Source organism: Saccoglossus kowalevskii, chromosome 21 (assembly GCF_978046115.1).
Source record: "Saccoglossus kowalevskii chromosome 21, keSacKowa6.1, whole genome shotgun sequence".
NCBI lineage: Eukaryota > Metazoa > Hemichordata > Enteropneusta > Harrimaniidae > Saccoglossus > Saccoglossus kowalevskii.
In genome coordinates, this window is record NC_140661.1 from 22,134,876 (window position 1) to 22,162,574 (window position 27,699).

The window sequence follows — 27,699 nt, forward strand, 5'->3', positions numbered from 1 at the left end:
TCCCATGAACCTGAAACGTTAACATTTCAAACACGTACACTACTTTCATCGAAACGTGGACGACAGGTGTTCATATTTTCTATAACTTTAATGTCAACCTTCAAATTTGTATTATGAATTAATGCACCATTTGAACATTATGCATGAGTTTTGCTTTTCAAGAAGCAGGTTAGAGGGAATGGCTTTGAAAACGCGTATTCATTAGTCTGCCGCTCTTTCTTTATTAACATTCCAAAATTCAGACAAGATTGCGCAACAGACAGTTACATAGAATATGCATGCGTGATCTGATATTGATCAAGAATAAATGAATCCACTGCTCTAATATCAAATGAATTAGTGAAGCATTAATGTTAATTATTCAGTTTCAGACAAATGTATTGATCAATATCATCTATAATGGCAATAGGTTTTTGTTACGTGTATTTATAACGCCAGAGTTGATATCAGTGACATTGAAAAGGCAGGTACAATTACTTCAAATGATATGTACACGGAACCGTTTATTGCTTGAATCTGGGATGAAATTTGTACTGGTAATGGAAGTTATATTATCTATCACGTGAACACTGAAAGGTATTTACAGTACAATATGATTACGACATTTATATGTCAAAGTCGCCTAGCATAATTATTAAGCTCGTGAAATGTCTGTAGTGTTTATTCGATGCAACTCCGGAATACATGTCGAACCTCGTCATTATACGGGGTATACATTCTTGTTCAATCAAGATTTAATAACAATTGTTTAATTAGGAATTACAATCACATGAAAACACTCGAATTAAAAATTTGCAACGCCAATTTCAGCAGTAGCACACAAACATGAACTGTTTATTATTGCACAGTTGAGAAGCTAATGACTATATCAGAAATTCATCTATTTTACTACCTTCCTGTGCATCGACATAGCACCAGAACATGTAAGAACAAATTCGTATCGTTTAAACTATCCGAATAAGAAACTGGATTATCTGGTTGCTTGGCTATTATGCGCGCAAATGCTGGGGAGGGGTGTGCGCTTCCCGTCAGTCGGATTGTGGCTAATATTTTACTAAAGCAGCTGCAGTTTATATCAAGCATGCTAATCCTGTCTTGCAGGCATGCCTGTTAAAAATTTATCGTAAAATATGGTAAACGCGTATTTGATTCAAACGCAAACAATACACTTTTTTTTAAGTGATACAAAATAGAATGTATAACATCTTGGCACCCGAATATCATTCAGAAAATATTTCATGGCACAACAGACGAATGTGACTCTGACAACTGATGCAAAAGGGCTCATGTAAGAATTGTTATAAACACCTCGCCTCCTCTGTTCTGCTACGAGCGCGCGCTCAATAACTTAGCAACCAAAAAACTTGCCGGGGGTTATGAAAAATACACACACAATCATGTGCATCGAAGAATAAGTTGATCCACAATGCTTATGCAGATACAGGTGTAGTAATTAAAACATATTGTCCTCCTTGAGCTGTGTGCACACACACACACATATATATATATTCACTGATATTCACTTTCGCTTGATGAAATTTGAAAATCCAATGGCATTGGGTTGCACTACATGGGTTAGAGCGCATGCTTATTTTGAATAAAATATTGAATGTGTAAGCATGACAACCGCCGCCATTACGGGAAATACGATACATCCCAGGGTCTATAAATATCATATTGATGTGGTGGAAGTATTCAGGTTTATGCGACCTAATTGTCCCGTGCATTCCACTTGTAATATATTGAACTGAACAATCTCCAGGTCGAATGAGATTCATGAATGTATAACTGGTGAAGGTGAGCCTGATTATTCCAACTATGCTACACGCATGTTAATATATAACACCAAGCCCTTTTGTAAGAACGCACTTAAATCAACATAAACTGGAACACGTGAGTATGCGGATAGCATACACATGTATACATAACCAGTTGTGTTCAATACAACTATATGACGAGATACGAAGAATCAGAAACGAAATATAGATTTAATTGGTAAACAAAATATTTGATTAATAAAACTAAATTCTATGTTGCGTTTATAAACTTTGTTTGTATCTATTCATATCGTAACAATTGTGCTTATGCTAACTATATCATATGTAATTTAATTATTTACGTGGTAAATATAATCACGATTAGAAAGTGGAAACATGCAATATTACCGTTTTGCATTTATATATTCAGCATCCTTGGATTTTTTCATTCGCGCAAATGACTCTCTGCGTTCAGGCTTTCTCTGCAATATGGTTAAATCAAATTTGAAATATCGGCCGCCATTACCTGATGCTTGAATCTGTATTGAAGACCAGATTCATTCTATAATATCAAAAACGCGTTTTTTCTTGTTTTTATGTTAAATAATATATTTTGTAAAGAAACTAAGGGTAAAATGTTCATACCCGTTCATTCTTTCTAAGGTTTTGAATTCACAAATAAAACTGTCCGATAATACTTATGCCTTGTTTGCTACACCTAAGTTACCTAAAAGAATAGCTATGTAGATTACTTAACATGACCAGCAATTTTTTGTAGTAAAACCAATATCATTTGATTTGTTTTTCATTTGAAAAAAAATACACAATTAATTTGAAATTGATGCAAAGATGCAAACTCAAATATATGTAAATAACGCAACTGTATGGAAAGTTATTTCTCTCCTTACATAATCGAATAAATAATTTACATGACTGTAATTGTTTGGACAAGTTTGGAAAAAACAATTAGCTGTCACAACCCTGGTTGTGGTGGTGTGCATCGCCCGACACCGCGTCCGGTCGCCAAACATACACTATAACTATCATTGTTAAATTAAATGGAATCGATACCCTCCTACACCAGTTTCGGTTTTGTCGAGAGGAGGTTTGTAATATTTGCTGAGCGCATCATGACTATGATTAAATCGACAGTGGTAAGGGAGGAATAACTGAGAGACCGAACCAAATTCAGGTTCGCATGAGTCCTATGCGAATAAAAAAATAATAATGCTAAAAATAGAAAATGCCCACCGTAATTTTGAAAGCTGGAACAGAACGAATGAAAAATGCGTTGTCGGCTATATCTCAATACTGAAGGGTAAAGACTTTGTTTAAAATTTGAAGATTGCACAAAATGTAGACAGATGAGCGCTTACGTTTACCTTGTACTCATTATACTATTCATTCACAAGAATGAGGCATGTATATATGAATAACTGAACCACATTAAATATTATTCAACATTTTAGCTCATTTCAATAAGTACAGTATAAGAAAAGTTGATGTCAGTTGATGGATAATCATAATCTGTTACCAGACGGTATGAATGTTATTGTTATTTTTGCCACATGTCGTTTAAAAGCACGCTAACGAGGGATAAAATACCTTAATCGAAAATGGCTGCCAAGATCACGCTAAGAGAGAGAGAACCTCGGGATTTGCTTTTGTTCTGTCACTCAAGTACTGTATAGTTGTTGCCCGTCGATCGCGTTCACTGTTCCGCTCGCCAGCATATAACTATTTTAAAAGTATTTGACACAACAGACGTGAGTATTAGGGGAGTGGGGTGAAACACAATATAATATAGGCTATATAGCCTACAACGGGCATTGGACTACCATACGCATCAAAGTTAATTTCCCAATTTAGAATTTTAATCCAAAAACACATGATAAACAAACTGTAATTTACAATCTATGCCACTGTTAAATAAACATGTATAAGCAAACGTATATATGACCACGATGTACAATATAACTTTATGGATGTATACTAATTTAATACTAATAGTTAACTAAGATCACAAGGTTTGGGTGACAGTTTGGTGTCGCCAAATAAACTAATACACTTTAATATTTTCTTTTAATATTCCTTCAATAAAAATAGTTCACTGACCAGCACATGTCAATCAGGCCATGGTTAATTTGACTGCTAATAAGGTTATGTTGGTCACGTGGGGGAAAAGTACTTATTTGTACCACTTGATGTAATACGTTTCATTATAATAACGTCTGCATTATTCACGCAATTGCGTGCGTTCTGCAATGCCCACTTATAATCATACTACCTCACCACATAACAGTAGAGTTTTGAACCTTTTCAGTACAATGGCGTGCGCTGGAGAAGCATATGACGATCATTATTTCAATGGTATGCAAAACCAAACACATTTATTTTTTGTTCGCAGAAATAATTAAACTCGGCACCTTCAAATACCACGCTCAACTTAATTTTAATTATTTTCATTTCAAATCCGCTGTATATACAAATTAACGTTGTCATGTGAGCTTCAGTATACATATGAGCTATGGCGCATGCAGTGTGCGCATGGCATGGTGGGTAACAAGGATTTCGTTGCTCACTGTAAAACCTTGCATTTTACTGCAAAACCAAGCGAGCAACGTGCTCACGAATCAGATAATATATGGCGGTCAGAACACAGTTTCGCATACAACCGACAAGGCCACCTAACTTTAATCGTAGGAGTCAATGAAAGAATAATACAACACGTGTACATGAGCAGGCAATCATTTGTCGGAATTACCGGACAACGCTGACACCTACATACCATATTTAGTACACGTTTTCGCTCGATAAAATGTGTATATGCAACAACATAATACTGAGATTAACGAATTGTTATAATGAATGACCCCTGAAGGTCACACACCCCTGCGCTTTCTGGGAGAATTGTTGTCCAACAACAAGAATATTTTGTATTATCATATTAATTGTTCGATTTTTTTGCAAAATATAATCAAGATACATTCTCATTGCTAGTAAGTGCTTATGACCCCCAGAGTGGGCCAGAATGTGTGATGATATGTATAATTCATATTATTAAAATACGAGTCGTAATCACCCCGGTAGAAATAACACTGTGTCCATAAATGTTAGGACGTTGGACTTGTCACGTCAATTATGTGTATAAACGGTATTGGTGCTCTTACACAAGTTCTACGCCGCATGCGCTCATCTAGGAGATTGGTTAATCACATTTACAAAGTCAATCATGTTTATGTACAATGAATTTTGCATCCAGAATAAAACTGGGATGTTAACAGCATTGACATTGGAATGTAATCGTCGCTCGTGAACTTCAAAGTGATTTATTATATTATGGATAACAGGCGCTGTCGCATTTCTTTTATCGCAATACTAACGGCGACCCACATTAAGCTGATACATGCCATGGCAACGCGTGAACACGTGACTTCGCCTCGCTTCAGCATGGGAGCGACTGCCGCATTTGTAGCTGTGGCAAAGCATTGTGTGTATCGCCAATGCAAGTAGCGGATTTCAAGAACGACTAGAAGCCGGGCTAACAACACCGTCTGTCTCATTGAACTACTCTTTGAACCAAGTGTGCGGTAATACAGTTTGGTACAAACGCATCCTCCAGGTTTGTTACCGTTGTCGTTGTATACGTCGTGTCCCAGTGCAGAGGAAATCAGTAGGCGTGTTTTTTTTTATTTATATACCGGTCACACTACATTCACTGTCGGAATTACTAAACAGAGAGCACATTTCTTGGGAACTATCGCAAGTATATATTGTTTTATACATCGTCAACAAGAACTACCTTTTCTACTATCTGCGTATGTCATCTGCCTCGGTTTTTACTTAGGAAACGAAAATAGCCGGCAATGACAGGAACCAGGTGAAAGATATATTGCAACAAATCTTTATGAACACAAGCGTATGGGAGTTCCGTGTTTCACTGCTGTGGTCGATTCACCTGAGCACGTACGCAGGTAAGGAAAGCTACCGTCTATATTCAGTATGTCGCTATGCGCTTGGATTCCCGCTTGTTTTCTCATGTTCACGATAGTCCACAGCGAGGTGACATCAGAAAAAGTTTACCTACCCGGGGACATAATGCTCGGTGGATTATTTCCCTTCCATTCCAGTATGGTACGTACCGACGACACTCTCAAATCAGGTCCAATCAAAGAAAGATGCGAGTCGTTCAACGTGGAGGTTTTCCAATGGGCAGAGGCTATGATATTCGCCGTGGAGGAGATCAACAATAGGAAAGACATTTTGCCGAATATCACACTTGGCTACGACATTAGAGACACATGCGATTCGGTTTCGCAGGCTATGGACAAGGCATTAGATTTCGTGCTGATGACCGTGCGTAACGATTCAATGGCGGTTAAAGCGGTCATCGGCGCGGGAATGTCGTCCGTAACCATGCCGGTAGCCAGTACACTCGGTGTATTGAATATACCACTTGTTGGCTACGCGTCCACGAGTCCGCTACTGAGTAATAAATCCCGTTACAAATCATTTTACCGCACCATCCCAAGTGACGAACTCCAAGCAAAAGCTATGGCTGAAATCGTGGAACATTTTGGGTGGAACGCTGTCGGGACTCTAGCAACCGATGATGACTATGGCCGCTACGGGATAGAGCAATTCGAGCGGGAAGCTGAGGTAAGAAATATCTGCGTTGCATTTAGTGAGCTGATTCGTAACCAGGCAAGCCACATGGAGGTGAAAGAAGTAGTCAACCGCATCCGAGAAAACCCCGAGATTAGAGTTATAGTGACGTTTATTCACGACACAGACATGGAAGCCATAGTCCAAGAATTAGACGTGCAAAATGTCACTGGTAAGTCGTGGAATGATACTATTAACAAATACTGGCGCCGATATATATTATATTAAATTGTTATGACGCCTTAGTTCTTGTTTCACATACTGGTACAGATGTTAGCTTTAGTGATACAAGATACTGACAAGTATGGTGATAACACAGCGCTAGCCAGTTACCGGTAACGTTTGTTTTCTGGGCAGATGGCGATGTATAATCATATTTTGACTATCAATGAATGGGGGAAACAAACTACCCGTTATTTGAACGGCGGTTCTTGTAGCTCGTTTCAAATGCGGATAATTCCTGAGTCGATCAAAGTTTAAGATTCATTAGAACGGAGGAGTAAGTCTGTATTTTGATTTATTGTGTTCCGAACGAGGATACACTAAGTTCTGTTCTCTCTCGAAATTAAAAACAGCAGTGCGATCGCGGTGAATGGCAACGAAGCGTCGATAAACCGATTTTATTACTAAATCAATAAGAAGAATGTTATGTTTCAAGTAGGTTTATTTTCACGCGAACTGCTACGTTGACATTTTTCTCACCATCATACTAACTGCGCAATTTATAACTGATCCTTTCACTGACTATGTGGCAGTCTTGGTTACGCACGAGGTCAAAGTAGGGCAACCATTTGTCAACACGTTTTAGTAAATACAATCCAATCTGCAGTTAACGCTTTGTACAATTACATCAATGGAGATCGCGCTCGATAAACATTCTAATGTTTACAGAGCGACCTAATTAAGGATATCACGTTGAGTATTTATCGTAATTACTTTTCATTAGCTTCGAAAAACGTACACAAATAACTGCCAACAAGGAACTCACAGGCGTGTTTACATACCTTTCAAATTTATTTTCTTCGAGAATTTTTTTTTCTTTAAATTGCGGGAAAAAATATATCTGCATCCTATACGCTAGTCCAATCACTTGGAAAAATACTAACATTTTTAGTGATGTGATAAGGTGTGGTTGTATTTTGATAAATGAGATCGGACCAGTTCACGTGCCAGACAGACTATGGGCATGGGTCGCCACGCTTGATTTCTTTTTGTGAAAGGAAGCAAATTGAAAGGACATGTCTGGGGTCATGACACGGGAACGGAGTGGATCGTCGTACGTGGTGCCTTGGTGCACAGAGCTAAATAGTTGAAAGTTGTAGAATACGTCATGGCGGAAATGGCGTGGAGTCGTGTGTTGCGTCATGATGATGAAGGCATGTTGTATACTACGTCATGACACAGTACATAGTGGAGGGTGGTAATCACGACAAAAACTGTAATGACAATCCATGTTTTTTATGGAGGGGTTAGGCAATTGGGTTATTTTCGGGAGTAACTGTGACGTATATTGACACCACATATATTAAGAAGGATATATGAATCGATAATGGGCACGCAATATTTGACAATGATAATTAACGTTTTGCTGGTTTTTTTTTTAAATACCTGGACCAATAATTATACACATATCTACACATGCGCAGTGTATGTTAATTCATATTCACGTGGCTACCAGTTAATTTGTTATAGCCGGGATAATCATATTTTCACTATAAATATGTAGTGACGTAATTGCGATATGGTGATGGACATGCGTGATTTTCCTGACAGGTAGAATCCAATTTTTCTTTAATTTATTGACGAGTAAATTTGGTAACGGGGTTAATTACTGGCTTGATAATTAATCCCGAAAGCCAATCACGGATTAGGCTCAAGGAACATTCTTGTTTTTATTCTACCTGCTATTGCAAGATACGTTAAGTTTAAATAAATGACGTAGCTGTGACATTACGTGCTTGGCCCTAACCAACACTATTTACGACATGAGTAAACTCAAAGTTAATATGTATGCATTTCATGAATATTTAATAATAATCGTTCTTCTGCTTCAGATTTTGCTATTCGGAATGATTTGAGTGAATAGCGTATTGCAATTAAGTCTAAGTTATTTTGTTAGAAGAATTGTATTGAATCCATTCTCTGTTACCGTGTCATCAATTGTTATATAAATCACTTCTCTCTAAAGTGACGAAACTAGCACATATCAACGACATGGGGGGTATTATAGGCGGTGGTCTCATGTTAACGTATATTAGCATTAAGTTACTGATCTCTCGCAATTAATTTCACTATCCAAGTATACAGAATACTCACTCTAACACCTACAGCTAAATATTGCAGTGTGCTTAACTCATAATTATCCCGCGATGTTGTCATGTATCAAAATTTAGAAATAAAAGTACACTCTTATATTTACTCATATTACTGTAGGATAGCTAAAGGGAAAATCAGATGTTGCTTGGTCTCGTCGACGCCTCGTGTCGATCACAATATTGATGTGCACTAACATGCTTTCCAATATACCACTATGTAATGTGCCATATTTTAACAATAACTGCATCTTAGCGCTGGTATAAACATACAAACGTACAAATAGCTTGCATTATAATAACCGGACAAATGTTCAATTAAAAAAGTAAACTCGGCTTGCATTAGCTACTATGAGTCTGCCGATACAGAAATTGCCATCTCAGACTTCATGTTCGCTTGAAATTGGATACATTTATTCAAAACGCTCACATCAACTATATGTACATCGCTAGTTGCCGATCAGCTGAATAGGTAAACGTATAGCTATTGACATGGAAGGCATGGAAGGCCACATTGAGCACCAACTCATATTTAGTTTGTTTTTTTTCGAACAGCTTAAATTCAAGGTCACATTTGCTGCTGTTAATAGAAGTAACACCTGGCTTACAAACAACGACCAGCTATTACCCCAAATAGCCTGAGCATGGATTATTTTCCCCAAAACGGACTAAAACAGCAATCCCCATTGTACTTTTAGTGTTTTCCTGAATCACATAAGCGTGTTTTCTCTACGACCATTGGAGATTCTGTCCATGCTCAATCAACAGAGGCTACACTATTTTTGCTTGAATCAAATAGTATACGTGCGAATAGGTGCCTGATTGAAAACATACACAGCCTGGCGTCTGTGCATGTTTATATTATAACAGTAGTCTGTGATAATGTGTAATATATCTCAGAAATGTCAAGTTGCTTTGGAAATTAAGCTATCTGAAACTTCAGCTATTAAAGATTGACATACGTAGTTTTATATCTTGGAGCATGAAAATCACAATCACGCAATGCATTTTAAAGTTACGTTGTCATTGTGCATAAATGGTAATGTGGATCTGTCGTAATAGTGTTCCAAAAATTATTAACCGATGATAAGTTGTGTGTGACGAGGGCAATAGTTCAAACTGCTAAGTTGTGAGAACATGTGCTTAATTGGCATTCGTCCGCCGATCGAACTCATGAGACTTGAAGTAGCCGTTTATCTCGTGCAAATAGGATTTACGAGAGCCACTCGATAAACAATCTGGCTTGTTGATCTCAGTAATTTCCCTTGCGCCTGGTGTGAGAACTTTCCCTGGGCAACAGCCTTTGGGGGAGTTGATACAAATGAAAATTTCATATAGATTTATTTATCTCCTTTTAGGGAATTCAAACTCGTGTTCTAAGTCAAGAATCTAAAATTACCAGTAATCATAGTTCGGGGATGCTTTCGTTTGAAACGCCTTTGGGGTTATTACATTTGCGTTAATTCTGCTGTCAACACAGCCACAAATGTGGATGTGAGAAAATCACAGACGCTGGTGACCTTACAGCTGTCTTAAAGGAAGGCAGAGGATGGTTTTGCCGGTTTGCAAGACCTGTGAATACATTCTAGTGGTACAAACACTTTGCTCTATATCACGTTTTCAGAATATGTCAGAAAGGGAATGACGTCAATAGAGAACATAATATTTAGTTTGTACGATCAATAATATTAGATATATATTTTGGTTTATTATTGATCGTAAAGAAAAAAAACATTTTGTTGATATTTGTACAACGCACCACAGAATAATATACTTTCTATGACATATTGGTTTACACTACTGCATATGCGCTTTAATTTATGAGAAATTTATGTATTTTGAATAGCACGCACGTATTTGCTCTATTCATTTCATCAAACTATAAATAACATATTTAGTAAGACATAACTTATTTATATCGATACATCGTGATACAATATGTGTATCAACATAAATTATCCAATTATATTGATGTTGCATGTCCAGAGTAATAATTATTTTAATGTTATACCTACGGTGTGTAAGCATTGTTGAAGTATGTCCGTGTGTTAACTAAAAGCGAAAACACATATTTTCTAGTCCAACTTAAATTACTGGTAATGGAACGTGTCTCCATTATACTGGTGTAAATTAGCAGATCTTTGACGAAATAATAATAACGTCGTACTGTATTTGAGATTTTGTTTTACTATCTACAATATATTAATATGTCAAAGTACATACGCCGCCAAACACAATAATCCACCACTTCTATCGTCAAAACAAGCTTATTCACCTTTTTAATAAGCACAGTGGCTATTGTTGAGAAGAACAGAAGCTCAGCCATATGGCATGCATGCATTTGAATGAAAATTATCCTACACATACGATATCGCCAGTGTACGATGTAATAATTTCACACAATATGTGGAATAAAAAGAAATAAAATAACCATAAATAGTGAAAAGGAACATGCTAGTGATCCTTAAGGCTCACATTGAACTCTCTGAACTAAAGACTTGATCCCCAGGTTAATGAATCTAACCATCAAGTTGAAAATCACCGTTGCATATAATCCCGATATATTAACATCGTTTCTTTGGATGTTCGATATGAATCTTTCGTTCTCTGATTTATGAATGATACTCAACTCTGCATATTAACTACAATCGACTAAACGGGATGTGTAGAGAATTTGAAAGTGGTTTATGTGTTGAGGATATGAGGTGTTTGTAATGTGTTCCATTAATAAACAGTCTGTTGCCAGCGTTGACGTAGACAAGATCAGCGAATAAACACACATTAAAATATGTAGCACGGCGATTATCTGTCGTGATGCTCGCAATTATCAAAAATGAAGATGCTTATTTCGACATTTCACATTCTATCCAATGTTGTTTGTTTGGAAGTTTTTTATAACATATATATACGTTGCAACCATATATTGGGTATTATGTTTTTCTAATCGGATTAGGTTGTCTTCAGTGTGTGAATATCACTGTTTATTTAAATTCTTCATTCCAATATACATACGATGTTCATGATCGTATACCATTAATGTCGGGATATATTAAATCTTCGCTTGAACTTGTTCATGGCCACAAACTTCTTGCGCTCCTGAATGCATAATATTGTGCATGGTTAATAATAATTGCAATATGCTTATTAATTGTATGTCCCTTAAATAACGGTTATATACCCCGGAATACATATTTCCCCATGGCAGTGTAATACGGTGTCATATTTGTCAATATGGAATAGTATGATTCTACTGTCATTAATAAGCATGGTTCAAACTTACAGGGCAATACGTGTATGTATTTAAAGTGTGGGTGATAGTTCATAATTTACAGCCAAACTGATGACGTAATAAATCGTAATAGCTGTACATACTCTCCAAGTAAGGGGTCTTTAATTACGTAACTCTAGTCAAACAAAATTTAGACAGCATTTTAAATATCAGAGTTGTGCCGAAATATGTAAGTGATTTGGATTTAATTACACGCACTAATGAAATAATACATCCCCATGGCACTGACACGCACACTACAATATGACACCATATACGAGAATTGGGAAGACCAAATGCCAGTTGTCGCTACGACCAACTGCCAGGGATTTGCATGATGCGGTTACCCTATAATGAATTCTTACAAAAGGAGCTTAAATACTTTTCCTAGTAGTCAGTGTAGTTATCGTCGCTAAGTAAAGTATTACCGGGAGTTTGGTTTAAAGCGACTGCTTCCCCAAAAGAGTGTTTTTTAACCGTGTATTAAGCAGTGCATTATTCACGGTGGGATTGTATTGCTAGTATAACACTGTATGGCCGTCGTACTTAAGTCATTATTTTTTCGAAATATTTAAACGGCGAATTCCATTCCAATGTTCGTGATATACGTTCTGTCTCGCCGTGTATTCATGAACCTATTTCTGGTTTTGATATTCCCAGACTGCATCGGTCCATGGGGGCATACTTAGAGCGCAATGCGTCGGAATGCTGTACAGATTGAATGAGTTGCGCGTTGATACATCACGTGAATGTGGTATAATTTCAGTCATAAGATTTAAAATACTCTTGGCAACTCTCCCAAACGTCGTCATATCTATAACATTTCGGGTATGAAGAGGTCACAAAACACATGAAGAGATAATACAAATACAAATACTCATATTGCGCTTATAATATTCTGTAGCGCGTTCACGCGCGTGTTTGTTCTTTGAGGTTAGGCAACGGAAGTGTATCCGCATTTTAGTTCTGCCATCCAAATAAATTATCTCAGCAGCAGACCGGCAGTACGTGAACCTCATTGACTATATATACGCATATCGCAGATACACTTTCATCTAAATAACAGGTCCGTCAACACACTTGAGAGATGCAGCCACCACCGATATCCATAACGCGGAGGTACTTCCATTGACCTACTCAGGCGTTATTCGGTAATCGAATCACTAGCGTCTTTCGGAAAATGTAATCTTTTTTTCGCGACTGGAACTCAATCAACGCGTAATTTCATTGCATCGTTTAACTTGCAGTGGCATGGTAGATACGATTGCAAACATATTCTTTTAATGCAACCGTAATATTGGAATTAACTCTGAAAATGTAACGAGATTAGAAAAGACGCATGTATAATCATGTAATTTGCGAGCGGGTCAAATATGGACTATTTTACTGTCGCCATTTCTGCAGTATGTCTCATATCTTCCATAAAGTGTCTGTTTAGAGTACTTTGATAGTGGTGGAACATTTTCGAAAATCGTATGATATTTCCAGGCATGTTATATATCAACTTGACATCCTTATGTGACATTTCTAATCGATAAACAAATGGGCAGCTGTCTTAGCTATGGAATTTGCGAAGGTGAATTGTTCATTTTGATTCACCCAGTTTGTGAAAAGTGTTTGAAAATTGGCGTCTTCTTGCAAAGTTCCATACACTTTTTAGGTCGTGAAATTTTGGATGACGGATGTTTTAAGCAAGACACTGTATTGCTGGACGAACATATATTAAATGAATTTGTTGCCAACGTATACAAGGTATCATATACGGTCCATAAACAACTGAAGCTGTTTATGAGGAACAAAGCTGTGTATATACACTTCGTAAGTCTGTTTTAAGGGACATATAAGAAAACTCCAATCTGTTGTTAGCAGCTTAAAGGGATTGACATGCTGAAATGAAAAAAACTATGAAACGTTTTATAAGTTCTTTTCGGCAACGCTACCCCAGAATCAATCAGGATACAAGTAAATAAAATTGCTTTTCGAAATAATTGTCTAATGTCCGCTTTTTGAACAAATAATCAGCTAGTTGTGTCACAATTTGTGACACAATGATAACGTACAAGACGTGTTAGTTAATGTATTGATTCCAGGGATGGATTAACGAATGTATTGATATTATATGGCATTGCCCAACTGTATTTTGAGACCCGTGACCAAAACATAGATATAACAACGCGCTAAAATATCTAGTCAAATAATTAGAAAATGTCCGGAGAAAGAATAAGTTCGCATGATGATAATTAGGTTACTTACTTACCTTACATATGAACACATATTTCATCGGCGTAGTTACTGCTTTTGCTGCGAAACAGTGATTCCGTGAGTGATTAATAGATCACTATTATGTTCTTTTCCTACATTTCACATTCAAATAACTCATTATTGGTTTAATAATTTGTTTATGGCCTAAACAAACTTATTTCTGTTCTGTAGCTTTGTTTTCGGAGATAACTCTCACATAATGTACGGAATACCTATTACAGGAATTAAATAAAATCATGGAATCTACATATATCTTCCTCTGCGGCGGCACAAAGTCGTGCATGGGGGGGGGGGGGGGGATCTGCTCACCATCTCTTGCGCCCCATAAGCGCAACCACGCATTGGGGGGGGGGGGGCTGCCAACCCGGTACCACCGCCACTGTTACTAATTTTACCCTACTTGCCAGTTGTTGTTTTTGTGGGTTATTTTGTCAATTGTTTTCAGACGTTTGTTATGTATCATTAGACTTTTAAATTTCTTTATACGATTTTGTCTGAGGATCTACGATTGTGTGTGTTATTTGAGCCGTCCATTTCGGACCAGGATCTAATGAATAATGTTCTAACGCAAATGTAAAATTCCCGCTGAGTTGAATGTCGATACTACTGACTATGTTAAAGAAAATGATATGATGTGATACTGTGTACAAAACACATTGATATTTTTAATGTCGAAACCAATAACGCCTGAAGGCTAACTTGGTTAACTAGGTTGGATGTATGGCATTGATTACAATAGTGTACGAATACATTCCGGGGGCCTTCTGTTAGTACATAGTTGTAAGAGTTCTCGTGCGGGGGAGTTTTTATCATGGGGGTCACATATCCTTATTCTGTTCACAACGTTATCTGAACGGAACTAATATTTCATATTTAAATACCGTAGTGCGGTGAACACTCGGCATCTGCTATCTGTCATTTCGCAAACTTGTGAGAGCGTATCCATCACAACGTGAGGTTTTATATTACTTTTTTATAAAAAGGCCGCTTTTCCGCGCGATCTTATCAGACATGGACATATCCCGCATGATTTAAACGATGCGCTGATATTATTGTATATAGTGTGGTGTGTCGTCATTCGTTTGGGTTTTACCTTTTACAATGCTTCGCAAATTTCCAATATGTGCAATGGCGCCTGATTCAAAGAATGTACAGCAAATACGCCTCTCCGCGGGAGTCGCGCACTATGAGATCGGTCTATAATATAATTTACTCTATTCTGAAAACTTGCTACTATGTCCCGGACACTGCGTGTGGTATGCGCACTTTATTCTCTATAATGTAATCAGTACACAACTTCAATGCGCGCCTAGTGTGATTATTTCCCCCAATTCTCCAAAAATCTACTTGTTATATTTCCGAATAAGAAACTCCGTTGATGCAATAATTGAGCCGGATTTACGGAAACCTACTGGTCTTTGAAATACCAGTACAATCTGAAATTACTTTGAGACTTTTTTCTTGTTCTTTATGCATTTACTTGCACCCGCGTCAGCGGTGACATTAACTATCAAGTTCACGAATCCGCTCTGTGAAAAAACATCAATCTCCTTTTAGGTTTAACCTTTCGATGTGTAATACTCGAATGAAAAACTAGTAAACTATTGGCTAGGAATTATTTCCACTCCAATTATAATTGAAAATAAAAAAAATCCACAAAACCTATTCAACGAGAATCGTACATTTTATTTTATTTGTGGGGAATCACGAAAAACAGAGATGTGGTTCGCATAACAGTAGCAAAGGAAACTATTTCCCCAATATATTTTATACTTACCATGGCAACTAGTATTTGATAAACCATACAATTAAACGTTCTGTTTAATAAAACGCGACAATAGTTGTTATGAATGTCGATGTCTTTGAATATCCTCCTATATATTACATAGCAAAATAATAACTAACTAGCTTACTATACGACACACTAAATGTGTTTTTCTTACCCTCTGGTGTATATCCTGCCTTACTGTTAGAACACTAGAATCAAATTACGTTAACATAGCAATGTAGATAATTACTCAAAATGAACTAAAATTAGTTTTTGTTTTCAACTGCCTCTTGTACCCCACGGTGAAGATACTTATCCCAAGTTACATTGAATGTTACGAGTCTTAGTCAGCTTTCTATGACGATCACGCCTCCGGTAAGGGATGTTGAAGAAACCTTAGTTTCCTGCTTACACGAGCTTATTAATGAGCTGTATCAATCTCAACAGGAAGACGATAATTGCCCATAGCACTTGCTTCATGTGGCGATACAAATAGCGGAACTAAATTCTGAGTATAAAGTTATAAAGTAAATATTTCTGATCACGTTCACCGGATAGTGTAACCATGCGTCTGGCAGTGACCATGAACTCGATATTCAATTTTTTTTATTTATTGTTTTAAAATGTTATTGTTAGTAATCTGTGCTAACACGATATGTTTTTCAATAATCTTTGAAGCATACGATTGTGTTTAATATACATATATTGACATATGCTAACGTTGAATATGAGTGCCTAACGTCATCGGATATGTTAAGTACATACTATGAATAATATAAAGCGACATCTCCAAAGTCACTAATATATATATTATCAAGTTATCAACAACATATATCCATCGGAAGAATTTGTGGCTACGAAATCGCTTACAGTTTCGACGTTCTGACTTGATGAATATTAAAGAATACCATGGGACGAATGTCTGTCATTATATATTGCGGGGGCAATAACAAAACTATGGAAATCATCGGGTGGACTCGGGACATATAAAAAAGTGTATAAATGTAATATAAGTGTAAATCACCTGCGCTCCGTCCATCCAACACTGCTTTCAAAAAAACGTAGTTAACCGATTTCATACAAGTTTTCTAAATTCATGCTCAAATAACCATTGAAGTATTCATAAAATGATTGACTTAAATGCTACGATCAATGTATTAGCTATGATACTGGTTTAATAAAAACGCTTTTTAACGAATAAATCACACAATACTGTACACTCTGATACACTACACTGTAAACAGTAGTTCGTACTGTAAATCCCCGTTTTACATGTGTACAAAACTGTCCTCTATCATTGACGCCAGACTAAACATTTACCATGCTGACGTTGGAATGATACTGCACAAATTTGTGGGCGCCATAGACGTGGGCGTCTATTAATTATTAGTGTTTTCTGCTTGGCAAATGAAATAAATAAAGCTAATTTATTGCAAGTATATAACTAGTAACTAAATGACGGTGTTAATGCCTCCGGGTACTACTCGCCGTGACATGCATGACAATTAACCCATGAACTTGGCAATACATGTTTCATGCGATATGCCATGCTCTGACGAGCATCCGCCTCGAACACTTAATATATACACTTAATGTATACACAGGAGCCTTGCTGACAATACTACCTAAAATTATACGAAAACATTAGCAAAAAAATGCATTCGTTTTGTATGGACATACTCGCGTTGAACAAATATAAGTAAGAATGTCTTCGTAATATGTTCAGCACACAGCCACATGTAAAAGAATCGCAGTTACTATAGTAAAATAACGGTATTCGACTTTTCTGCAAGAAGTGTAATTATTTAACATGTATGAATGTCATTTACGAACTCGTGTGAAGATAATTTGGAAGTGGAAACTCAATGTTTAGCACACGAACATTCAGTTGTTCTGAGCATTGCGCATTGCGGCTGCCAAACCTAGTGTTCTTTTATTCCCAAAGTGCGGTTAAATTTTTGATTATTTGTTAGCCGAAGCGCTGGATAATCTGCCGCCAATACTACATTTCAAACCCTCGTATTTGCGGTTCACATCTCTAAACAAAATTGAAATCCTGTTCGTTTTGTCGAAGTTAGTTTATCGTATTCCATGGAGAATAAATTATTATATATTATTATACATCTGTCACCGTAACGCCATAAGTTACAGCGTGCCGTAATTTTGCGGTATTTTACGGGGTATTTTAATCCTATCATATTAGGAAATGCGAATTCCAAATATGGAATGATTACGCGCGTAAGCGTCCTCTAGTAATAAAAACAAACATGGCTGCCACCAGGATTTTACCGGACTCCATACAAAGAAGTTGGCTGATTCTGTTCTAAACTTTTTAGATTTCGGCATTCCCTTGTATATTCTTGGTAGGAAAAGACGTATAATAATAAGGTTATTACGAAGATACCTCAAAGTATGCATCCAGACAATACGCTGTCGCATCGACCTCCGCTGCGCTTTGCAGGTATTTTCGTAATAACCTTCTATTATGTTACCAGTTAATTTACAAGTTAATATGAACATAATATGATGCCTATGTCGCATGACTGCCCGAAGTTTTGAGACAAACTGACGGCGGTATATTTATTCTGTCATTGTAGTATTGTTTCTGCAAACAATACAAAAGCGCCTGATTTGCTGAATAATTAATACCTACTCAATTATTTAAAGTTTATAACACATTTCTGAGAAATACACATTGTATTTTGTAGTTTACAATAACATAATGTAGAAACTGGGTGTCCGAAAAATTGCCATTGTAATTCTATTTCATCATCAAATACATGCAAAGTGGCATATCATACGTTTCCAACGTTGGTTAGAGCTAACCCCCTGCCTTTCAATTCTTACGCTGTTATGAAATTCCGTTTGCACTCAATTAATTAACTGTCAATGTGCTTTTGAATTTTGTTGAAATGGTAGGCTAGCGGTGTAACTGCATTCATTTAATTATCGAATTTGTGTTTAGTTTCAATTGGCACTTACAGTGACTATATATAGAAACAACCATTCACATCGGCCTTAAAAGTTAACATTTTATTCTATTCCTATCAATAGCGTGCACGAAAAATATTAGATGAATTATGCTTATTCCGTCACATGTTTACCCATGATGCCTCTGGATGCATATATATATATATATATATATATATATATATATATATATATATATATATATATATTAGATTGATCTACTCGTCGTCTGTACGACGCTGTATTCATCATTTCTTCCGAAATGACGATTTGTTGGGTATAATTTCGTAAATGTTTGACACCACTGACTCACAAATGTTTTCCACAGCTTTATATCTAATATTTTCTGTTTTTTGGCTATACCAAAGCCAGTGTCAGTGAAAAATTAACTTAAATGAGTCCCATTCATTATATGAATTTATCTCATCGTATTTGATATACTTAATATATCTATAACCTGACTTATGAATCCACCATATGTTTAAGCTGAAATCGTATGATATTCTCGTTATATGTCCTTCAATCTGACATGAAAATCAATCTCAATCGCATGCTGTTATTCGATATATTTATAATTCGTCTCTTTAATACTACATATCATTGAGTCGCAATAATAATATACAATTCCTAGCGTTTTGTCATAATACCTGTATGTTGTTTCGGTATTACTAAATGCACATTCATTTTTATACACACATACAATCGAAATGTTAAAATTGTTGAAGTGCACACCATTTACACGGGTCTACACAGAAAATATATATTGAACTGTTCATTGGCAATTTATTCAGAATAAAGATACAGCAAAGGTGGTAATAACAATGTCTAGCAGTACGTGTGTAAAACAATTAATACATCATGGATTAAATACTTTATATAAGTTATATTATTAGATTATATAATTATATAAATGATAATCATCAATCATATTTTTTTTGTTCAATTTATTCATTGATCCTTTCCAGATTCTTGACCATTCTAAAATATTTCACACATTTTTACGGAGAATTTTCAATTGCTGGAAATAAGTGAGCTATACAATAACATGATGTATTTCATATACATTCTGTTATTCATTAAAAACATATAAATGACGCGTAATTTAAGCTTCATATAAATGACGCGTAATTTAAGCTTCAATATAAAAAGAGTAAACTGTATATTACACTGATATTAACATGCCAATCACTGATAATATATGCTAAATGTGTTTGAACTTGAGCGTGTTCGTCTGGCATTACATAGCCGACTGTAAAATTTTGGTGAATGACACCCTGTTGCATGGAAACGATAACAACTGTCAGTTATATTTGCTCTTGCTATTTTTAGTGCACATTAAAAGCTTTCCCATCTAATGAAAAGCTGCTTTCCTCGGGTTGGTTGTCAATTTTGGTCTTCCAGAATTGTAATTGTAATACTATCTCTTGATCTGAACAAAATAATAAATAAACACATAAATAAATTGTGAATGAATGAATTATTGAATGAATGAAAGAATGAATAAATGAATGAATTAATGTTGATTCTGCAGACGTACGGGATAAGTTATAATCTCCCATTTTTCTCTCTCTCTCATTCTCTCTAGGAAAACGAAACATTAACATGCCCCAAGCAAATACAATACTTGAACGGAAACAGTTGCACTCAATAAAAACTACCAGTCATTTGTAACGACCGACATGAGTGACAGATGACATATGTTGTTCTTTTAAAAACAAATTACAAAAAACTTATCATCACGACATGCTAAAAATAACAGACTGAATAGACGTTTCTTTTTCATCTCGATACTTTTACATAATTTGGTTAGATTTGTATTGCATTTACATTACGTGACGTCACTCAATCCTCTTATCACCCTCACGATATCAATGCCGACTTGCACGTCTCGGCAACAAATTGCAATGTTAGAATTTCATCTGAAGTGGTGTCGCGGATAATTGGAATTATTCCCAACACGCCTGAAGAATGCTTAAAAATATCTAATTTCACACAAGCCGATAAGTAGCTTTTTTCATAGCTTTTTTGTTAGTCCGGTTAATCCGATTGAAGACGTATTAGTCAGTATTGGATTCCAACGACCGAGAAAACGTTTATGTGTTAGGAAAATAAGTTAATAACTTACGTGTCCAGAGGTGAGGTTCAGTTAGCAATTTCGTTATGTAATAACGAAATTGCTAACTGATCCTCACCTCTGGATGTCCATGACATCGGTATAGTCTGTCTGGGATTCCGGGCGTTACGCATTTAATCACACTATATATCAAGAAATTATTTGCTCACATACTGAGATTAATTCTTATGTGTAGCAATTTATTATATCGCTATATGAGTATTTTGCTAAAGAATTTCCCGGCAGAAATTATTTGCTTCGGAATTGTATATAAGTTGCCGTCGGTTCATGACAGTAACCCTGTTATAATGTTAATCAAATATGTGAAATGCATAATATATATATATCAATTATGAATTTAACATTATACAAATATTGAGTCCGGCCAAGGTCCATATATGTAATTGACAACAATGCTCTCTAATCCTGTGTTTTGACCACGGCGATGGGTAATGTATGTATAAATACAGCCCGATTTATGTATTTACGAGGTATAAACTTGGGGTAAACAGCCGTCTGGCATTACAGATGCCACAAGACCCGAGTACAAAAGAACACGCAGTACAATAACAAATTACTGGTTAAATACACAATTTAAAGCAATCCATATGAATGTACGACACACAGGAAGTCATAAATCTCTATCGAGCGCCATACAACTTCTACATGCAAAATACAATATTCGGCGATGGCCACGTAACAATACGGCGACTACGAACAAACTGTTTTTGCTGATAGTCTCCCGGGTACAGGTAATCACATAAACCATAACTTTGCACAAGTAACACAAAGTAATCTGTTGAGCAGAACATTTTACTAATGTTCGATCTGTTCGCGAATTAAAGGTGATTTATTGCGAAAATTCTGACAAACCTTAGTAGGAAACTATTTTACTGATCACTAAGTCACTGTTTCGGACGAACTTCGACGTTAGAAAGTGGAATTTATTATTACCATACTCGAGTGTTTTTTTTTTTGCTTTACTTCAAATTGGTCAAATTTGTCGAATCATCGGTCGATACTCCAGCTGTACTGTCTTCGTTATACATTATTATACATTTGTCACCGTAACGCCATAAGTTACAGCTTGCCGTAATTTCTTGGTATTTTACAGGATATTTTCATTCTACCATATTAGCAAATACGAACTCCAAATATTGGATAATTACGTGCGTTAGCGTCCTCTTATAATAAAAACAAAAATGACTGTCACCAGAGTTTGCCCGGGCACCACATAAAGAAGTTCGCTGATTCTATTCTGAACATTTTGGATTTCGGCATTCCCATGGTGTATTCTTGGAAGGAAAAGATGTATAATAATAAGGTTATAGTAATAAAACAAATATGCTCACCTGACATAGTACATTGTGAGCAACGAATTATTGCATAACGGCACAATTAGCCAAAGTACACCTTCCAATAATTTATTTTATTTAAATAGAATGATTACAATACGCCATATGTGATACATCCTACATGATTACAATGAAAAATCACAAAAAAATAATATAATCTATAAAGTGATTTGTCAAAGAATATTTGGTTGCTTTGAAGTACAGTGATACGTTTTCTATATAATGACTGTTGTATGAGTTACCATATTGAAATACCTCAGCATTCGAGTTGACATCCTATATGCCTGATATACTGCTTTTTTTCTATACACCGGAATATGTTGACATTCTTTTTTACAAACTCTACAATGCTGGTGAAAAAGAATTGTATTCACGAGTGTTATATTTAGCTTATGAATTCCTGTTGTGCCTCAAGGATATGGAAGTTGTCAAACAAGTTTATAAAATGAGATATTAGTGTGTACAGACCAACCAACATGTATAGCATGAGTTCCAATCATCAGTGGCAGTCGTTTATCAAAATGTCCGTCACTTGGAAACAATGTAGGATTGTGATAGATCGATGATAACAACTCGTAATCTCTGTTTTCCTCGAATCACTATATAAATTCAGATATTTTATTTGATGGTTTATCTTACTTTGAACATTTGAACTTAGCTTTTTAAAATATGTTATACACGCACGCACGCTTACGGCCAATGAAACATGATGTAGTTTCTGGAAAGCCAAAAGAAAAAATATGCATGAATGTACTAATTATAATTAAGTAAACATAAGACCATACGCTGCCGTGTAAAACACGTATATCCGTCATATTAGTCACTTTGAGTGCATGTGAGAAAACCTCATTCCAATCCATTGTTAATTGATATCTTTTGCACCGTAAATATAAATGAATCACACGACATCAATTCAAAACATATTTGAAAATTTGATTAACTCGGTTCTATGCAAATAGGTTTTTATGTAATTGATTTATTTTAAAACTTAACTTATAGAAAACAAGAAATCTCATCTGTAAATAAATTTGTGATAGAGATAGTTGGTAAGTCCTGGTGAAAATGATCATAGTTAATATATAATTATTGCCCCCCACAAGGTCGGTATACACATTTTTGACTTGAATAACGCATTGAAAAGTATTAAAAAACAAACAATTTATTTGAGATTTTATCCAGAGGGTGATATAGGAATAAAACAGTTCATTTGTGCTTGCATTAACACAATCTTAACCATGCTTATCCGTACATAAATGAGTGTAATAAAATATGAGAATATATTGGAAATATATGATTAAAACAGATCTTGCATAAAAACTATAATCAATATTTTTGAATAGTATTCACTATACCATGAGTGGGTTTTCACGAGCTCATCTATAATGTATAGTTTGTAAACTATTCAAAATTGTCAAATAACATTAGGCAATATACACTGGGACAGTAGTTGCATAATGGGTATTCTTTTTCTACATGACATAGTATGATCATACCTGAACAAAAACTGACACACTCCGGTCTCACCTTTATATAAACAACTTCTTGGTTCACATGTAAAGGCAGACAATGGTACACTGTGCTTTGTAGACTATACGGGAGTGCTCTCTAAGCATGTGTATTTTTGTCTTTGCGTGTCTAATTTCAAAAAGGAATCGCTGCACCTTGACCCTTTGTTCAATGTAATGATATTGCTGTATGTAAACCTAGAGTATTGCTGTAGACAGGAGCACAGAAACATGTTGTAATTACAATTACCGAACATACTCGCATCATATGACAATAGTCTCTCAAAGTTTGCTCAGCTAATGTACAGTAAATAGCACGACATCTACTGTCACAGGCATTGGTTGACACAGAGTAACGAATACATAGCTCATTGTGGGGCACAGTACTTATGCAACTAAAAAGCACTCGGGGAGAGCAGACCCTCCACAAGCAGCTCATTTTGCAATGCCCCAACATTCATGTTATTTGAATTCCTCGACCATGAACTCAACATAAACTCAACAATTGGAATAATACTTATGATATAGTGATTTATATGATTAATGATTCCATAGTAACCAGCTATACATTTTATACCAACATTAAATAGATTGGTCATTGTATCAACAAAAAGCCCTTCTGAAAATGTCATACATAATTGTTTGTTATAAAGGAAAATAATAGTTCCCGTAACAGTTGTTTCCATTGCAACCATAGATGTATACGTTTGGTTCATCGTGGGTGACCCGTCTTAAAAGTTCTACTTAAACCCATCAATTCTATCAAGCTTTCGAGTTAAACGAAATAACTCCCGACATTGCTGTTTTTACAATATTTAATAACAAGGGCATTTCACCCGACAATTTCAGGAAAATCTTTGCATAATTTCAATATACATGAGAAAAATCCGCACCATCTCTGAATCTTGTAATGAATTGGTTCGTGTGGTTCATCAATATTGTTGATCATATGTGGACATTTCATTTACCATATTTCTTTTATTATCTTTTACCAATCTCTAATATTATTTCTCTGTCTTGTGCGTGTTTCTTAAATATCTAGTATTTTGGTCCAATGTAAGATGACACATAGTTTTATTAAGTGTATAACGCTAATAACTATGTTATGGTTATGCTGAATGTTAATGTACTATAATCTTTGTTATGTATGTAAGTGTGAATGCATGCGTGTTCATGTTCGCAATATAAATCAAAGGGGAAGAGACTTCAAACTTGGCACTCATTTAATCCAAAAGACAAAGCTGCATTTCAGTGACAACTTTTCTAAAGTCCTGTTAACAGTATTTGATTTCATGCAATGCAATGTAGCTGCATTTTGTAAATGACCAGCGCCATAATATTTGCCAATTCGCGAGACTAAAACACATTTTGGATTAAAGGTCAAGGTCACAATATGAGTATCTGAATGTTCACTTTGTAATCATAAGGGCAATAGATATGGTTCTCAAATTTGGCATACATGTTTCAATGCAAATTGAAATGTTTGCATATGTTTATCTGTGTTCCGTATTGAACTACAAGGGAGGAAGCCGGGTTATTTTTTTCTGTGTGACTGGTATTGTGTATGTCTGTTCTCAATACAACTATAAGTGAAAATTGTCATTACCATTATACTTGAGTGTTAATATGAATTTTCAAGAAACCCCGCGCTGGTTTTCATCTTATCCGAGATCTGTTTAGTTATGATATGTTAGATATTTACACCGTTCTTCACTAGATTACAGAAGAAACTGACCTATCAATAAAATCAGTATATCATATCCCGTTTTACTAGTTACCATTCTCGACTGAGCGTGCTGCTTGTTATTGGCTCATTAACCATGTGAATGTATTACAACACTGATCGCATTTTCGTCGCTGTGACTTATAGTTTTTGGTGTAACATGGGGAGAGAGGTAAATTTCATATACTGTTCATTGAATTAACGCTGTATTGGCTACTCAACATCATGGGAATATTTGCTGGTCGTAGAAACGAGTACTATTTTTGTAATCGTTAACTGACATACTGGTTTCCTCGTATTGTATTCGCCATTGGGTGCGTTCAGGTGGCACGCAAAGCCGACTTCGAATATACACATAGTGGTTTATCATGCTTCGGACTTATTGAATTTGAATGAACAAGTTTATGATAATTGTTGTGTGCACACATTCTCGTCTAGAGGGACAAATATAATTACAATAAGTGAGCTTGTGACACTTAATTCAGCGTTCATGTGAGTGTATTTTTCAAAAAAAAGAATTTTTGGTCCAGGTTAATTGTACTGGAACAAATACACTATTATCAGTATTTGTACATTTAAAGCACAGTTCGTCATGGTTTATTAACGGTGATAAGATAACAGTGGCAACAAAAGTACAGGGCTTTAGAGGTCAACAGGTTTCAGGCTTGTTAAAACTAATTAATGCTTTCCAAAACGCAATGTGCAATAAAGAAGACGCATATTTCCAATAGTATATTGTTCTCTCCTTATGGAACAGGAATACTTATGTTACAGTGACTTATATTATGGGAAAATGTTACATAATTAATTGTAATACTAAAATATTCAAAATTAGTCTGATTCGGTTGATAATTGCATCGTGTAGGTATTATTTAAACATAATAAATTAGTAAAATGTTAATATATTGTTATGTATGTATACTTTGGATGATTGACCTGCAGAAATGTAGAAGTAATATCATGTATTACAAAACGACGTAGATATTTCACTGAAAGGCCTGTCACGACTCAACCGTAACAACAATCGTTCATGTGACTGAATTAAATCTATATACAGAAACATAGTCAATCCATGAAGTAAATCCTTTCTTTGCGAATCTAATATGCATTTGCTATTGAATAATCAAATTCTATTTGGATTGTCTAGTTACGTGAAAATGGCGATATGAGTGTAAAACTACCATTTCTATTAATTGCAGGTGTTGCGTACGTGTTTAAAGAAGATTGCGAGAGTCCATTGAGTCAGAAAGCTTGAATGCCAATGTACAACATTAATTGAAATTATAATTGTAAACTTCCATTAGTGATGGTTAGCAATCGCAGTGGTCGTTTACCTGGATCGCCATCCTTGCCACAAAGATAAAGCGGCATTCACTGTTGAAAGACTGTTGGATTCTGTCAAATTCAATTTTAAATTCATATTCAAAAATGAACAAGATGTCTGTGTAACCGAATTTATGCCTAGACATTGTGTTTGATTTAGATCGATTGTATTTCACAGTGTTTTCTGTATTTTTATGTAATTTCGTATCAATTTCACTAAATGATTTATCAGAAGACCTTTACATTTTCTTAAGGAGCGCAATAAATAATGGCGGATACGTAGCACTAAGTTTGTCGAAATAATTTCCAATTATGTATTTGCTTTCGATGGTACTAAGTCGCCTTGCCGAGAAATCAGGTACACTGATTTGAAAAATATGAACTAAAATATGAACATCATCTGGTATTGAGTAATCAGAATTGCCATTTTTTAATGAAAATATATGCTTTTCAGTAATTATTGCCTCTCCCCCCAAGTGAGCGATGCATTGTTGGCATTTCTAATATCCACATTAAAACTATTAATTATCCACATCTCTCCCACATTAAAATAATAAATTACATCTAAATCTCAACGTGATATATATCAAATTTAAATTGTCTTGTTGTGTTGTGTCTCGGATGCCATAACGGATTGTGGCAAGGTAGTCAGCAGCAATTCCCAGCGCTCCCCTCACG

General features: G+C 35.7%; 1 protein-coding gene across 1 annotated transcript; it reads left to right on the forward strand.

Annotated features, from left to right (window-relative positions):
* Positions 1-6,068: 6,068 nt before the first annotated feature.
* On the forward strand, positions 6,069-27,278 carry LOC144363998 (extracellular calcium-sensing receptor-like). Its single transcript, XM_085495160.1, has 2 exons — positions 6,069-6,594; positions 26,898-27,278. Exons 1-2 carry the CDS (start codon positions 6,081-6,083, stop codon positions 26,951-26,953), a joined length of 570 nt encoding a protein of 189 aa, XP_085351286.1. The 5' UTR covers positions 6,069-6,080; the 3' UTR covers positions 26,954-27,278.
* The last annotated feature ends 421 nt before the right edge of the window (positions 27,279-27,699 follow it).